Below are 17,549 nucleotides of genomic sequence, written 5' to 3' on the forward strand. Positions count from 1 at the left end.
TTGGTGCTAAATTCCATGCCATGATGTTAGGCATCTATGAACTTTGGTTGAAGGCCATTCGAAATAATGTTGTTTTACAGGCCTTGCGGAATTAGGCAAGGTCCCGCAAGGTTCTGACATCATCTGGGAGTTGGTTCCACCAGTGTGGGGCAGCAATAGAGAAGGCTCTTTCTCTGGTAGCCTTCAATCTCGCCTCCCTCGGCCCGGGGATTTCTAATAGATTTTGTGATCCAGATCTTAAGTACCCTCTGGGGAATATATGGGGAGAGACGGTCCCTAAGGTAGACAGGTCCTCAGCCATATAGGGCTTTAAAGGTAATAACCAGCACCTTGTAGAGGATCCGGAATACTATTGGCAGCCAGTGCAGTCTCCGCAGCCCCGGCTGTATATGATCCCGAATAGAGAGACTCAACAACAGCCTGGCTGCCGCATTCTGCACCAGCTGCAGCTTCCAGATTCGGGACATGGGCAGCCCCATGTAGAGGACATTACAGTAGTCTAGTCTTGAGGTGACCGTTATATGAATCACTGTTGCGAAGTCACTGTACTCTAGGAAGGGAGCCAGCTGTCGTGCCCGCCTAAGGTGGAAAAAGGCGGATCTCGCAGTGGCTGCTATCTTGAACTCCATAGCTAATGTGGGCTCCAGTAGCACCCCCAAGCTCTTGTCTTTGGGTGCCGATATCAGTGGCACCCTATCAAAGGCTGGTAGGGGGATTTCCCTTCCCAGGCCACCACGACTCGGGCCTACTGTATAAATGGGCAGTCTTCGCAGTGGAGGACGGTAAGCAGTGTGGTGCCGCAGGGCTCGGTACTAGGTCCCATGCACTTTAACTTGTTCATAAATGATTTAGAGTTGGGAGTGAGCAGTGAAGTGGCCAAGTTTGCAGATGACACTAAATTGTTCAGGGTGGTGAGAACTAGAGAGGATTGTGAGGAACTCCAAAGGGATCTGTTGAGGCTGGGTGAGTGGGCATCAACGTGGCAGATGCGGTTCAATGTGGCCAAGTGCAAAGTAATGCACATTGGGGCCAAGAATCCCAGCTACAAATACAAGTTGATGGGATGTGAACTGCAGAGACTGATCAAGAGAGAGATCTTGGGGTCGTGGTAGATAACTCACTGAAAATGTCAAGACAGTGTGCGTTTGCAATAAAAAAGGCCAACGCAATGCTGGGAGTTATTAGGAAGGGAATTGAAAACAAATCAGCCAGTATCATAATGCCCCTGTATAAATCGATGGTGCAGTCTCATCTGGAGTACTGTGTGCAGTTCTGGTCGCCGCACCTCAAAAAGGATATTATAGCATTGGAGAAAGTCCAGAAAATGGCAACTAGAATGATTAAAGGGCTGGAACACTTTCCCTATGAAGAAAGGTTGAAACGCTTGGGACTCTTTAGCTTGGAGAAACATTGACTGCGGGGTGACATGATAGAGGTTTACAAGATAATGCATGGGATGGAGAAAGTAGAGAAAAAAGTACTTTTCTCCCTTTCTCACAATACAAGAACTTGTGGGCATTCGATGAAATTGCTGAGCAGACAGGTTAAAACGGATAAAAGGAAGTACTTCTTCACCCAAGATGTGATTAACATGTGGAATTCACAGCCACAGGAGGTGGTGGCGGCCACAAGCATAGCCACCTTCAAGAGGGGTTTAGATAAAAATATGGAACAGAGGTCCATCAGTGGCTATTAGCCACAGTGTTTGTGTATATAATTTTTTTTGGCCACTGTGTGACACAGAGTGTTGGACTGGATGGGCCATTGGCCTGATCCAACATGGCTTCTCTTATGTTCTTATGTAAGCTCCAGGAGGATTGGCTACATCAGGAGGGTGTGGCCTAATATGCAAAGGAGTTCCTGCTACAAAAAAAGCCCTGCTCACAAAAACTCTGAGGGGCAAGTTAGGTGTGACACTGGCCCAATATGGCCCAGAAAACTTCCATGGCACAGGTTAACTTTGACACTGGATCTTCCAGATCCAGGTCACACCTTCTAACCACAACACCATATTAGCCCTTGATATGTCAGTGTCAGTCATATATGTCAGTGATGCAAGCCCCTTTGTTTTGTAACAGAGGGTATGTCTCCCACCCTCCCTATCTGTGCTGTCTCTACCTTCCTGGCTTCTCATTATAAACCTTTACTTCTAATAGCAGATATTTTGGGGCTAATCTGGGCCAGAATACTCCCTTTATCTTTGGCAGTGGCACTGTAACTTCCATCATCATCCAGAAGTCAGTGCATGGTGCATAACTTTATTTTCTGATGGGTTACGCCTGCCACAAACAAACAGCCATGGTTTCCACTGTAAATAGAATGGCGGGGGGTGGGTGCGGTCCCGAAGACATTTTGTTCTAATATATTGCAATTATCTCTTTTTTTGGCATCATTAACTCCCACTGTCATCCTGAAGGTGGTAGCCAATTTGGAAGCACCTAGCTTTGTTTTCTGATTTTATTCCAGTCACAGGTGGATGGAGACACACATTCTTTTATTATTATAAATTGATAAATTTGAGAATATTTCAAAACTCATCTCAGCTACAGTGGTTGTAAGTAGGGACGGGCATGAAACGGCTCACAAACTAAAGTTCATGATTAATTTTAGCCTGGCATGAACTTTCAAGTGGTTTGTGAAAGGATGCTGGGGGAGGTCCCCTGTGAATTTGATGTCTCTAGCTTACGCAGGGTCCATTCTATGCACCTGAACCTGCAAAGCCAGTTTGGTGTAGTAGTTAAGTGTATGGACTCTTATCTGGGAGAACTGGGTTTGATTCCCCACTCCTCCACTTGCAGCTGCTGGAATGGCCTTGGGTCAGCCACAGCTCTCACAGAGGTTGTCCTTGAAAGGGCAGCTGCTGTGAGAGCTCTCTCAGCCCCACCCACATCACAGAGTGTCTGTTGTGGGGGACGAAGATAAAGGAGATTGTAAGCTGCTCTGAGACTCTCAGAGAGAAGGTCGAGATATAAATCTACAGTCTTCTTCACTTTTTATTTCCCCAGAAGCACTTTTCTGGGGGCACCTTCTTTTGGAGGCCATAACTTGAACCTCATAAATCCAATCCTGACTAAACTTGGAGGGCAGGTAAAAGAGTCAGCTGGAGATCCCCTGTGAGTTTGGTGCCTCAAGCTTGCTAGGGGGCTGTTCTACCACGGCATCAACCTCACAAACCAAGCTAGTTCATTTGTTGCCTAAAAGTTCATGAGTTTGTGGCTCATGAACTAGGCATCCCACAAACCATCACGAACCACATTTCCAGGTTTGTGCCCATCCCCAGTTGTAAGTCATGTGAACAAAACGCTGCTGGTAGATCTGGGAAAGCCTTGCCTATCGTCAAGCGATTTGTACTGCTTTGAGGGCAACACTGCAAGTTTCGGTTTACACAAGCTGTCACTGGGGATTGGCACCTGCAGACTGGCAGTAGCAAACTGCTGTGTAAAAGTGCCATGGGGCCCTATCCAGATCAAGAACACAGCATGGGGAGAAGGAGCTCCTGTCTTCCCCTCCCAATCAGTTTTCTGGAACTGAAATGGCCTGGGGAGGGGAGGGAGAAGCAGATCTCCAGATTAGTTGAAAAAAGGAGCAGAGTCATGTTGTTTTCTACAACAGAAGAGAAGGCGACGACATTGGATTTATATTCCACCCTCTACTCATGATTCTCAGAGCGGCTCACAATCCCCTTTATTTTCCTCCCCCACAACAAACACCGTGAGGTAGGTGGGACCGAGAGAGCTCTCTCAGAAGCTGCCCTTTCAAGGAGAACTCCTACAAGAGCTATGGCTAACCCAAAGCCATTCCAGCAGCTGCAAGTAGAGGAGTGGGGAATCAAACCCAGTTCTCCCAGATAAGAGTCTGCACACTTAACCACCACATCAAACTGGCTCTCTGTGGTAGAGTATCTACTTTGCATGCAGAAGGTTCCTAGTTCAATCCCTAACATTCCCGTGTTAAATTTGGTAATGCAAAAACCTCTGCCTATGTCCTTGGAGAGGTGCTGCCAGCCAGAATAGACAGTCTCCAAAGACTAATAATCCCATTCAGAACAAAGTCTTTTTGTGTGTTTTAACAGATAATGAAGCACCTTGGAGGTTGCAGCGATGTGGCAAATTTCTCTCATATCCAAACACTGCAAAGAAGAATCTACAAGGCTTTAAATATGCCCTGAAATACCTTGAATATAATAAACTGAGTGCTTCAATTGAACCTGTACAGTGAAGGAATCAGCAGTGCTTCATTGCAAATTTAAAAGCAGTGTGTTAAACAGAACCTTGGAATTGGCCCTAAGATGCTACATCCATTGCTTTGCACCAAGACTCAAGAGGAAGTCAGTTATTACTAGCTAAGAATGCTAGCAAGAGGTGGTGATATTCTGGAAGTCTATTTTTGGAACAGCTCTTAACCACTTTGGTTTTGTGTATGGAACATTTCAGTCCACTCCAAACCGCCCACGGCCTTGACCAAATTCTGTGTGATCAACAGAGTGCCTTAATTCTTCAGGTTGCCTTCATGAGGTGGCACAGACACCCTTGCTGCTGAGAAACCTGCGGCTGCAAAACCATTTATCAGCAATCTCTGCAGACTTCATCTTCAGACATAGTGTAGTTAATCATAAGAGTTGGAAGGACCTCCAGGGTCATCTAGTCCAACCCCCTGTACAATGCAGGAAATTCACAAATACCGCCACCTCCCCCCCTAAATTCACAGGATCCACATTGCTGTCACATGGCCATCCAGCCTCTGTTTAAAAACCTCCAAGGAAGGAGAGCCCACCACCTCCTGCGGGAGCCTGTTCCACTGAGGAACTACTCTGTCAGGAAGTTCTTCCTAATGTTAAGCCGGAAACTCTTTTGATGTAATTTCAACCCGTTGGTTCTGGTCCTACCCTTCTGGGGCCACAGAAAACAATTCTGCACCTTCCTCTGTATGACAGCCCTTGAAGAAGATGGTGACCGTATTAATCAATCCTACAGTGTTTTTCTCCTGCAAAAGACTGGCAAAAATGTTTTAGGTCTGTCTCTATTTAATTGTGTCCAACATTCTGAACCTTTTGTCCCAAGAAAGATTTGGGGAGGCTGGGACTGTACACTGGTCTCTTCTCCCAAGCAGACTGAGGCACACATTTCTTTGCTACAAGCTCACATGGCCACTTGGAAGTCATGATCCAGGCTGGGGATCTCCCCCCACTCCTGGGGCTGAGAAACAGGGTTGTACATTAGTAATTATACTGATTTTTTTTTTCTTGTTTCATCTTCTTCTCTGGCATGTGGACTCACTCACTTGATTCAGCCAAAAGCTTCAAAACACAAAATCCAACACCTTTAATTAGAGCTATTCCAACATGACCTTAGGCCTGATATGTGTACGGATTTGCATTTCTTAATAAACTGCTCTAAGAAAAACGGAACTGTTACAAAGATTTTCTGATAAACATTTTTATTCACATTCTTTTAAAAAAAAGAAAAGAAAATCCCAACCCAAAACAAAACTGGATATAAATCCTCTTCTTCAAGTGGCTTAAGTCTAAATAGTGGGTAATCTACATTGATTCAATGTCTTTGTTAAGAATTAAGTGCCTAGAAATTTCTGCTCCCATTCCACTGATTCACAGACTTCACTTACTGAGGTCATTCAGAGACCCAGAAAGAGAAGTGATTCCAGTTTCATTTCACATTGCAGTTGCCAATTGAGAATATTTTTCAACAAGAAAACTCCTAGGACTTGTGCACTAAATCCATTCCTCCCCCATTCTATATCCTCCCTGAAAAATATACCATGACTGAGAACACTAATTTAAGGAATGTTACAGTCCCACCCTACACAATCCTGCACATGCTACACTATACTCTTCTGGTCATGTGGTTGATACCTCCTATTATCTGCTTGACTGTAATGACACTGAATATTGCAAAACACTCTATTGGAGAGAAGGTACGGAACAAACTTGTTGACCAAAACTGCTTTGAAGTGCAGGAAGTGAAAGGTCAGTACCGGTGGCAGAAAAGTTCAGACAGAGCAAGCGAAAAGGATTCAGAGGCTGGCACACAGAGATCACAGCTGAAAGAGAACAAGTGGACTAAGAGCCTTGCTACATATTAAAAATTCCTTCTGCCTATTGGCAGAAGACACAAGGGCTTTGTACCAGACCTGCAAGGGGAGCTTTGTGTATCCCAGAAACATGCTGTCCCTTTTCTACTTGCAACCACAGGGTGTGGGGAGGTTGTGGCTTCAGCATTTCCTTGCATCATTTTTATGTCCTTCAGCTACCCCATGGAGTTGCTATTGGCAGTAGGAAGCATGGAGGGGCCAAAGAGAGATTAAGCAGACCCCTACAGTGGTCCTTGAGACAGAGGGGTGATGTGGGACATTGGTGGCCAAAGTGCTGTGATGCAAGAAGTGTGGCCAGTAGAAGAATGCATCTGACAACCAGCCAAATCTTTGGGTGCTCAGTTCTTATCTGCCCCCCCAGAAAAGTCTTCCAGTTTGTCTTTTTTTCCTAAATTATTACCTGGTGAGGATACAGTCATAGCGCTTGAAAAAAGCTTATGCTGGAATCCAATGTTGTTAGGCTTTCATGTGCCATGAGATTCCCGTTTAATTTTTTATTAGGGAAAATTCCCAAGAAGCCTCCCAACATTGTGGTTTCTGCTACCCGCGTGCTTCCAAAGTATCCTAGGCAGCCATAATCAGGACCAGAGACAGGTTTTTGGTTTAATTTTCTTTTAAAGCTGATTTTTTTTTCATTATCAAAAAGGATATGCACCCCTTGATTCCACAGATATGAAAAATACATACAGGAGAGTCAAGTTCTAGTGTTGTCCACTGGGTATTCCCCCAAACCCTTCTGGACAATCACATCTGTCAACATCTGTGTATGAGGATGAAGGTGCACCGTTTTAAGTTATTCTTTACATTTTTACTAACAAGAATGCCACAAAGAATCATCATCACACAACAATGGTTCCTCCACGCTTCCTTTAGGTACAAATTACAGGCGTCTCTTCACGTGTCAGGGTAGACCTCTTGCTCAACTGGACTCACATTCCTTCTAGCGAAGCAGCAGCTGCAAGGCCTGATTCAGACCAGGATCATGGTGTATGAGGGAGGGCAAAAGCAATTTATCTCGCCCACACACTGTTTTCCTGACCCAAAATGGTTGTGGTGAACATAAGTTGGATCAGAACTCTGACCCGACTTGTCCAGAAATGTCTCATACAGTGTATGCCTTAGACACATTCCCTGGGATTCATCTTTCTTCCCCACTACTAAGATGTCTCTGAACCCATTTTTGTTATCCCTCCCTTTCCTCTTGCCACTCCATAGCATCCTCTCCTCTCTGCCCCCCATAAACTATTCAGTTTTCTCTCTTTGTGCACTACCACAGGACTATACCCCAGTCTCTCACCTATTTGTTTCCTCACTCACAGATTCTGTTTCCTTCCCCTCTGCAGCCCAATTTAAAATCCTTTCCTTTTCCTTTATCCAACCCACAGCAACCTCCTTTCCTCACAACTATATGCATCTGTTCACACCCCCATTTTGGTTATTTCTGCTGTTCTGAGCCCAGACTGGCCCAACCTTGTCTCAACTTGGAAGCTGAGAAGGGTCGGCACTGGTTAACACTGGGATGAGAGAGATGGGAAGTCTGGGGTTGCTATGCAGAGGTAGGCAATGGCAAACCACCTCTGTTCATCTCTTGCCTTGAAAACCCCACAAAGGTTGCCCTGAGTTGCTTGCAACTCAATTGCACTTAATTATATTATAAGAAATCGATTCAAGTGCCTGTCCTGTTTCCGCAATCAAATTTGGGATTACAAGCAACCAGCATTCATGCCTTGTTTGCCACACTTGCCGAATCAGACCCAGGATCCAATTTAGCCCAATTCCAACCTGACACTTTGGGAAAGCCCATAAGTTGTGTATGGAGGCACCAGCTCCCCCTGTTGTTTAACACCCAGTATCCTGTACACGACCGAGTCCCTGCTGCTAAGCATTGGGAAATACACGCATACAAAACACTTATTGTAATTTGTACTCCAGCAAATGTACTTGGTACAAAATCACATAAGAAACAGTCTCTAGGCTGACGCCAGACACTTGGCTTGAGCGTAGCAGAAGTGAAACTCTGAATATTCTTTCTAGCCTTCTTCTGCACATGGAACAAATTTATTTCTCTAACTCATAGAGCTGGATAATGCGAGGCAGTGGAAGACTGACGAATTCATCTGAGCTCTTTATCTGGTGAGAGAAAAACGTTCTCCAGAAAGGGCCAACTTAATGTAGTGTTTTGAACTACTGAAGGACACGTTTTGTTTCCCCACTGCCTTCCGCAATACCACTTACTTCTGTGTAACAATTAACTATATGCTATTGTCCCCCTGAAAAGGCAGAAAATTATTTGCTATCCTCCAATTTCAAAAAGGTGTCCCCTCTACCTTGCTGCTGCTGCTGGCGAGGCTGCTCTGGAATTCTGCCCGTTGTATGCAAGACCTCAGCCACAGATACTACAGCGTCGACCATGGGACGAAGGATATCCCTGGTGCGCTGGAGCTCCGCCTCAATCATGTTGAGCTCCTTAATCCTTATCTCTCTCTCCAACTGGTTGTCCCTGGCCCTTGCCTCTCTATCCAGCTGGGCCTCCCTAGCCCGGGATTCTCGATTGAGCTGTGCCTCTCGTGTCCGAGCCTCCCTGTCAAACAGCATCTCCCTCAGCATGGCCTCTCGAAACTCTCCCGCACTGATCTCGCCCCTCTCATGAAGGGCCTCCATGGTCTCCCAGGTCCTCCGGTAGTCTGTCATTATCTCGTGCATCATTTCTTCATGGGAACGCCTCTTCCTCTCCCGCATGGATGCCATTCTCTCGGCTGTCGTCAAAGGACGTCCCAAGGGGTTCTCTCGCCTGCCTCTACCTGCAAGGGTCAACAACGTTGTCTGTTGAGGTAACCAACTCCGTTTAGGACTAAATTTTTACCATCAAGTTTAACAGCTAACGTAAGGCACTGGAGAGACAATGCTAGCTTCTCCTTTGAATGACAGGTTTACTGCAACTTATATATATGTTCAATACACTCCCCACCCCCTCTTACACTACTTGTGCCAGATACAGGATCTGTTACTTTGCCTATCACACTGCATTATCCTCCCCTGCTGATATCAAAATCGTTTTCAGTCAAAAATGCCACACTGAACCTCTTTCTTACCAAGGCAGATCTAAAGATCTCAGGAGATCACAAAACACACCCACATTCTGTCAACATAAGGGATGGGGACTGTGGATGAATGAAATGACTGTGTCGATGATTCATTATATGGCTTTCAAACGAAAGAGACAAGAAGAAAGAGTTTTAGCTAATGATGTGACAACACAGGGGAAAAAATGGAAGAAAAAAACAAGGTGGAGTGAAATTGCTGAGCAGTCGGGTTAGAATGGATAAAAGGAAGTACTTCTTCACCCAAAGGGTGATTAACACATGGAATTCACTGCCACAGAAGGTGGTGGCGGTTGCAAGCATAGACAGCTTCAAGAGGGGGTTGGATAAGCATATGGAGCGGAGGTCCATCAGTGGCAGCCACAGCGAATTGTTGGGACTCTCTGTCTGGGGCAGTGATGCTCTGTATGCGGGCAACAGTGGGAGGGCTTCTAGTGTCCTGGCCCCACAGATGGACCTCCTGATGGCACTTGGGTTTTTTGGCCACTGTGTGACACAGAGTGTTGGACAGAATGGACCATTGTCCTGATCCAACATGGCTTCTCATGTTCTTATAGATACCCTTTCAGCCCAGGACACCTCACTGATCAAAACTGACACCTGCGTGTTGTTATTAGGCCAGGGAGGGGAGAAAGACAAGCAAAGAGAAGACTCCTATCTCCCCCCCCCCCGCCAGATTTGTTAATAGGGGTAGGTTTTAATCGGGAAACCCACACATGCGAGTGGTTTAAACCCCTTCTAGCTGATTTGTGGCACCCATGGCAGCAATTTACCTCCATAATCAACTGGGCAGATGATGATGATGATACTGGATTTAAACCCTGCCCTAAACCCGGCCCCGTGGCACAGAGTGGTAAAGCAGCAGTACTGCAGTACTGTGGTCTGAACTCTCTGCTCACGACCTGAGTTCGATTCCAGCAGAAGCTGGATTCAGGTAGCTGACCCAAGGTTGACTCAGCCTTCCATCCTTCCGAGGTCGGTAAAATGAGTACCCAGCTTGCTGGAGGGAAAGTGTAAAAGGCTGGGGAAGGCAATGGCAAACCACCCCATAAAAAAGTCTGCCGTGAAAACATTGTGAAAGCAACGTCACGCCAGAGTCAGAAATGACTGGTGCTTGCACAGGGGACCTTTCCTTTCCTTCACTCTGAATCTCAGAGTGGCTTACAATCTCCTTTATCTTCCACCCCCACAACAGACACCCTCTGTGAGTTAGATGGGGCTGGAATAGCTCTCACAGAAAGCTGCTCCTACGAGAGCTATGGCTGGCCCAAGGCCATTCCAGCAGCTGCAAGTGGAGGAGTGGGGAATCAAACCCGTTTCTCCCAGATAAGAGTCTGCACACTTGAACACTACACCAAACTGGCTCTCCAATCAATGGAACTCTCACACTAGTCTAATCTAGTTTGGCCCTTAGTTGCAACTTGCCATTAAACGACCCTGCAGACTTTTCAAAGCCAGAAATGTTCAGAGGTGGTTTGCCATTGCCTGCCTCTGCACAGTGGCTCTACTCTTCCTTGGTGGTCTCCCATCCAAGTCTTAACCAGAGCTGACTCTGCTTAGCTTCCAAGATCTAACACTGGGCTAGCCCAGGTTAGGGTAATTACAACTTCATTGTAACTAAGTCCAGTTAATTTCAATGGCACTGAAACACAAGGAACTTTTTAAAGAATGGCCTTTAAAAAAAAACTTAAAATATTATTTATCACAGCCAATATGTCCTGTGTTCAAATTTCCCTTATTCCTTGCAAGTTTGTAAAAAAGAAAAGTTATGCATAGATATCTTGGGATACAGTGGTTTGACAATTTCATTTCTAGTGGTGCTTGTACCGCTTGTGTGAATAAAAGCTAAACAATGCCCAATTCTTCATTTCATCAGTAGACCAATCCCTGCTATTTATGTGCCAAGTGGATTTTATAATTCTTGATAATAAAAAGTTTACATCTGATTCATCATTATTGCCTGGATTTGTACTCTTCATAACAGCATAAAGGGAGCTTCCATAAGGGTCAGACTGGTAGTCCATTTAGTCCAATATCATGTTTCACACAGTGGCCAATCTTCTTCAAACCCTGTTTTGGTTTTAAAGAGTGGGGAACAGGAAGGGGAGACAGGTTCGTTCTCCTTTGTATCAGTCAAAGTCTGACTTGCAAACACATTAGGGACAGTGGCTCAGTGGTAGAGCATCTGCTAGGTAAGCAGAAGGTCCCAGGTTTCAATCCCTGGCATCTCCAACTAAAAACGGTCTAGGCAAATAGGCATGAAAAACCTCAGCTTGAGACCTTGGAGAGCTGCTGCCAGTCTGAGTAGACAGTACTGACTTTAATGGACTGAGGGTCTGATTCAGTATAAGACAGCTTCATATGTTCATCAAATGAGCAGCTGTTTGTATGTTATATTTTGCCCTGGGATCAGACATCAAGTTTTCAGAAACAGTTAACAGGGAATGCCTCAATACAGGCTACTATGGTCTCCTCAGATCTCAGAAGCTAAGTGGGCTAGGACTTGGATGGGAGATCACCAAGAAAGATAGGGTTGCTGTGCGGAGGCAGGCAATGGCAAGTCACTGCTGAACATCCCTTGTCTTGAAAACCCTGTGGGTTTGCCATAAGTCAGCTGCAGCTTGACGGCACTTTCCAAGGACAGTATACCACTGGTCTTGCTGGAGTGCCATTTGAAAGAGTTTGGATGAGTGAGTGGCAACAAAGTGACCAACCATAAGGAGTAACAGCAGGGCACAGTAACAATATTTCAGTAGGGCTGCATACACAGGTCACTGGATGATACATTACCATTGTGCCATTGCAACTGGATTTTTCTGGCGCAGACAACACAATCCAACTGCAAATGGAAAGGTTTTCCTGGTGCCGACAAGATCATGCAATTGAAAATGAATGCTATAGGGCCAAAATGACACACTGCCCAATGCATGGATCTTAGAATCATAGAGTTGGAAGGGATCCTCAGGGTCATCTAGTCCAACCCCCTGCACAATCCAGGAAATTCCACACACACACCCAGTGAGCCCAGCTCCATGCCCAGAAGATGGCATTCTACAGATAACTTGTTACACCATCTGTGGTATTCATTAATATACAGGTAAATCTCTGAAACCACAGGCTTGCATGGATATATCCTATGTATCAGGTGGTTTTATAACTCCTCTGACCAATTCCAATGGAAATGTTTTATATGTATATAGGACAAATACAAAATTATGACATATTGCATGAATGTGCTTACACTCGGGGCTTTTCTTTGAGCAGGAACTGCACAGCAATGCAGCTCTGGCTGGTTTGATGTCAGGGGTGTGGCCTAATATACAAATAAGTTCCTGCTGGGCATTTTCTACAAAAAAGTCCTGCACAAAACAATGGTATGACAGAAGGTGTGGCATAATATGCAAAAAAGCCCTGCTTATCACTGTTCCCTAAGCTGAATTAGTGTGAGCTATCTCACAGATTTCTGGCCTCCAGCTCACATGTTTTTGTCTTAGCTCAGGAAAAATAGCCCCAGAGCAAACTAATTTATGCAACAGGTCTTCTGCCTTGATCCCTCAAATTTTCCCCTCACCAGTATCTCCTTTCTTTCCTCAGCAAGTCAGACCTTCTCCAGGGACCTTTCCCGCCCTCCTCCATTTCCTCTGTCCTTTCAGTCCTCCTTCTCCCTTCCTACTCACCAGCCTGTTTTCCTCAAAGTCCAATCAGTTTGCAGGGGTGGAGCTCAGGCTGCCAGGAACAAATGCTGTTTGGCTGCTGGGGTGACACCCCTTCCAGCAGGAGTAGCTTCCATTCTAATTCTTTCCCTGCCCCTCAAGCTCCCTCCCTATTTTTAAAATTAAATTTGGCTGGTGCTAGCTAAAGCTGCATACAGAGACCTTGTCTAACAGAACACAGCTGGGATAGCATCCAGTTTTACCCAGACTCCTCTTTTGAAACCTGTCTTGACTCTCAGACAGTAGCCTTGTTGGTCTGCAGAAGAACAGTTTAGATTTTAGTCCACCAACACAGTAGAGGCCAACAAGAATTTCAGGGCATGAACTTTTGAGCATCTGAAGAAGGGACCTTTGATTCTTGAAAGCTCTTGAAACTCTTGCTGGTCTTTCAGGTACTACTGGACTCAAATCTACCAGTTTGAGATCTGTATCTTTCTTCCAATGGCCATCTAATCTGGTTCTCTGAGTACAGAAGAAAGTTGGGGATGCTCATCCCTGATCCAAGAACTACCTTCCACATCAATACTTCAGATACTCTTTAAGGGTTCCCACAGCTGAATTGGCCTGGATGTTGATATCAAAAGGACCAACAATTGAGGGAAACTGCTGCCTCCCCCCCCAAAAAGTCAGTACTTGCTCACCAGTAATAGGATGGTGCCCATCTTCACTGGTGCCAGCAATTCCTTGTCCACATAAAGGCACAGTTTTGTCTTCTGAACATTCCTCCCCTATTGTAGTTTCGATCACTTCTGGGTCAGCGGTCACCAACTCTCGCGAGATCCCCAAATTCGGTTCGGTTTCGGTATCCGTGTCAGCATCCATGCTGGAGAGGGTGTTGGGTGGGGTCATTTGGTTGCCTTCTTCCTCTGAGACCTGGTTCTCCATGTCTTCCGCGTCCTCGGTTTTCACAACAACCCGGATGGACCCGTCCATGCTGGCCAGACCTCGATTAGCAACACCATCCATTTCGCCGCCAAACATTTGATCCAACTCTCGAAAGTAGCGGCAAGACACTGGTTCAGCTCCAGCGCATACCTGCGCATCCTTGGCTCTACGGTAACTTCGCTTCAGATCCCGCGCCCTGTTCCTACATTGTGACGCATTGCGCTCATGACCCCTGGCGACCATTTGGGCCGAAAGGTCCTCATAGATGTCACTGTTGGGTGGTCGGTTCTCAATCCACCTTAGAATCAGCAATTCACCCCAGAGGGCAAGGAAATCCCGGGTTTCTTTCTCTGACCACACCGGGGCTCGAGGCTGCAAGCGTTGGCGAGGGGTATGTGGCATCTCTGCTTTGCCCTGATCAACACAGAAAAACAGTAAACTCCAAAGTGCTCCAGATGCCTAACAAGTGCAAAACTTTCCCCCAAAGAGCTAGCAGCCACACCTGGAGCAAAATAAGACAGATGTTGCATAGACCTGAAAGGTACAAGAAGAAAGCCAAGATGGAACCTTTTGCACCAGCCAGTGTTCACATGAACAGTTGTTAGTCAGTAGTAACGTCGTGGGAGGAGTTTTGACCGGGACTTGGAAGGTTCTCTTTCAGACACTTGAAATGACCAATCTTTGCTCAGAACGTCACAATCCCCAGCCCGCAGACTGGCTATTTCCAGGGAAAGGTGGGAGCAGCCTTGCAGTGAACCAATAAGCACAGCTGGAAGGCGGAGACGGCTCTTGCAAGGAATGGATCCACCCTGGCCCTTTGCAGACGGGAAGAGGAAGAGAAGGCAGCCGTGCCGGGGTTCCCCGTACGCCCCTTCTGCCCCACTGCAATGCTTTGCCCTTTGCAGGCTGAAGGCGGAGATAAAGATCGCCGCGCCGAGTTGTACCGCGGATCTGTTTCTTTGCAATGCATTGGGCATCTGTCTCTCCCCCCTTCTTCCACCCCCCCCCCCCCGCTCAGGATTTTCCATCGCTTCTCCCAGGCGGCTGCCTACAGTCTCATTCCTACGATCCAAGCCCCGCCGCTATCGCACTTTCTCAGGGAGAGAAGGGGCAAAATTGCAACATTAAAAAAAAAAAAAACGAGGAATGACCTTGGGAGATCAAACTGGAATGCAGCAAAACCAGCTAACGCTCCCCCCCTGCTGGTTTCTCTGGGTACAGACCCTGCTAAGCCGGTAACGTGAGTCTCTCCTCCGCCTGCATAGTTAAAAGCAAGTCGAGTAGCTTGCAAACTTTTGCAGTCCCGAAAGGGCAAAAAAGGAGCCTACTTTTCGCCGGCCAACGAAAGATGAGCCCAAAGACTCGCGGGATCTGGGGGAGGTGAGGGGCAGGAAATACTCCAGGGCGTTATGGGGGGGACCGTATATCCTAACTTGGAGGAGGAGGCTGAAGAATTAAATGCTGGAGTCTTTGGAGAGGAAGGCTGATGGGGGATCGCTGGGTGCAGAGTTGGGCTGAGGTTGCGCAAGGATCCGTTTTTCCTTTCCGCGGCTCACTGGATGGACATCTCTTCAGCTTTCTCCACTGTTTCTCCCTCCCTTTCCCAAAAACGTCTTCGGCGGCTTTCAAGCAATTTGCTTTTTTTCCAGTAGAGGGCGTTCTAATAATAGAGAATTGCACTTTCTCATTGGAGGGGTGAACCCTGGGATTTTTCAAAAATAGCTTAGAGCCCATTTCACCAGATGTTACAAAGTAACTGGCATATATGCTCATTGGACGGGGAATACCATGTCTAAAAAGCTGTGACATGCAAGTAGGAGCATTAGCAGTATCTCTGAATTTACACAAGGCCCAATGTATTACTGAAGAGCAAAAGATGTAATCGTGTAATTGTTAGCGTGTCTGACTGGGATTTGGGACACTTGGGTTCAGATCTCTTTACTGGATGATCTTGGGCCAGTCACTCTCTAAGCCTAATTGCACCTCGCAGGGCTGTTGTAAGGATAAAATAGAGGTGGCAAAAAGTCACGTGCAGCCTTGAGATCCTTAATGGAAGGGTGCTGTAAAAATGCACTAAATTTAAAAGTATGCCTTTCTCTGAATTCTAAATGCTGGTTGTGGTTCATAGCACATTTGTTGTGGGAATTCACTGTCTTCCAGTACTCTCAATAGGAAGGCAGTTTCCAGATTGCAGCCATTATCTTTGTTTATTCTCAGCTTCAGAGCACCCATGATCATTGTGTGAATGAAGCAGTAATTTCATGCCACCTGGTTCTATATGAGAGCCAGTGCGCGGACTTTTATTTGGGAGAACCGGGTTTGATTCCCCACTCCTCCACTTGCACCTGCTGGAATGGCCTTGAGTTAGCCATAGCTCTCATAGGAGTTGTCCTTGAAAGGGCAGCTTTTGGGAGAACTCTCTCAGCCCCACCCACCTCACAGGGTGCCTGTTGTGGGGGAAGGAGATAAAGATTGTAAGCCGCTCAGACTCTGATTCAGAGAGCAGGATATAAATCTGTGGTCTTCTATATGGAATAAAACCACATCCAATAAAGTTACAGTCCAGTGGCACCTTTAAGACCAACAAAGTTTTATTCAAGGCATGAAGAAGTGTGTGTGCACATGAATGCTCATATGTTGAATAAAACTCACTGGTGCCACTGGACTCTTTACTTTATTCTGTTGCTTCAGACCAACACAGCTAGATCTAAAACCACATCCAGAAACAGATGGGAAGTTCCTCCGTTTTTATACACTCCCCAATCCCTAGTCCCAGCTTTGTAGAAACTGCTTCATTGGGATTCACCATTGCACACGTCCAGTGATAGATGGAGTTTGCCTCAGCTGCTACAGCTGAGGTAGAAAAATGCAATTTTACCACTTCCTAGTAGTATGGCAATTACAATAGTGTGCTGTCTGGGACCTGCTTGCAATTATACTGACAATGTCTCTGATGTGACTCATTTTATGAATGCTTAATTGTGTCAGTGTTGTTCATTTAATTCTTTATAGGGCGATTGCTTTCCCACTACATTGCTAAACACACAAGTGATCATGCAATAATACAGAGCTTCCTGTCCATGTGACATAGAATCATAAAGGGACCCCCCAGGGTCATCTTTTCCAACTCCTGCAAAATGCAAGGAATTCACAAGTACTTCTCCCTAAGTTCACAGGATCAGCATTGTTGTCAGATGGCCATCCAGCCTCTGTTTAAAAACCTCCAATGAAGGAGAGCCCACCACCTCCTGAGGAAGTCTGTTCCACTGAGGAACTGCTCTGTCAGGAAGTTCTTCTGAATGTTGAACCAGAAATTCTTCTGATTTAATTTCAACATGTTGGTTCTGGTCCAACCTTCTGGGGCCACAGAAAACAATTCTGCACCATCCTCTATATGATAGCCCTTCAGGTACTTGAAGATGATCATATCGCCTCTCAGCCGCCTTCTCTCTAGGCTAAACATACCCAGCTCCTTCAACCTTTCCTCATAGGACTTGGTTTCCAGACCCCTCACCGTCAAAAAGGTGCTTTTGACTGTATCAAACCAGGCTTGGGGAGGACCACAACAAAGGGGGGTGGGGAGATATGAATCCAGGACAAACAGATAATGTCATGTGTAGCCTCCTGAAACCAGTGTGGTAAGGAAGCTAAGGAAAAGTTGTGTGAACACACTTGGTTTGGGGAAACAAATGCAGTCAAATCACCTTTGGACATCACATGGATGGGGAAGCGGGCCAGATCT

The 17,549-nt window shown here is 46.1% G+C and overlaps 1 protein-coding gene across 1 annotated transcript; it reads right to left on the minus strand.

The window, feature by feature from the left end:
• Positions 1–6,703: 6,703 nt before the first annotated feature.
• On the minus strand, positions 6,704–14,599 carry LOC132572286 (uncharacterized). The gene is made up of 2 exons (XM_060239177.1): positions 13,564–14,599; positions 6,704–8,909 (listed from the first exon to the last, which is right to left on the minus strand). Exons 1-2 carry the CDS (start codon positions 14,207–14,209, stop codon positions 8,395–8,397), a joined length of 1,161 nt encoding a protein of 386 aa, XP_060095160.1. The 5' UTR covers positions 14,210–14,599; the 3' UTR covers positions 6,704–8,394.
• Between the last annotated feature and the right edge of the window lie 2,950 nt (positions 14,600–17,549).

The sequence above is a fragment of the Heteronotia binoei genome, chromosome 5, assembly GCF_032191835.1.
Source record: "Heteronotia binoei isolate CCM8104 ecotype False Entrance Well chromosome 5, APGP_CSIRO_Hbin_v1, whole genome shotgun sequence".
Classification (NCBI taxonomy): domain Eukaryota; kingdom Metazoa; phylum Chordata; class Lepidosauria; order Squamata; family Gekkonidae; genus Heteronotia; species Heteronotia binoei.

What these genes read in the sequence shown, in the direction of transcription:
- LOC132572286 (XM_060239177.1), bottom strand. Translation starts at nt 14,209, where the DNA reads ATGCCACATACCCCTCGCCAACGCTTGCAGCCTCGAGCCCCGGTGTGG. An exon ending in TGGGCACCATCCTATTACTG is followed by an intron (nt 8,910 to 13,563) that starts GTGAGCAAGTAC and finishes TGACCCTTGCAG; the next exon opens with GTAGAGGCAGGCGAGAGAAC.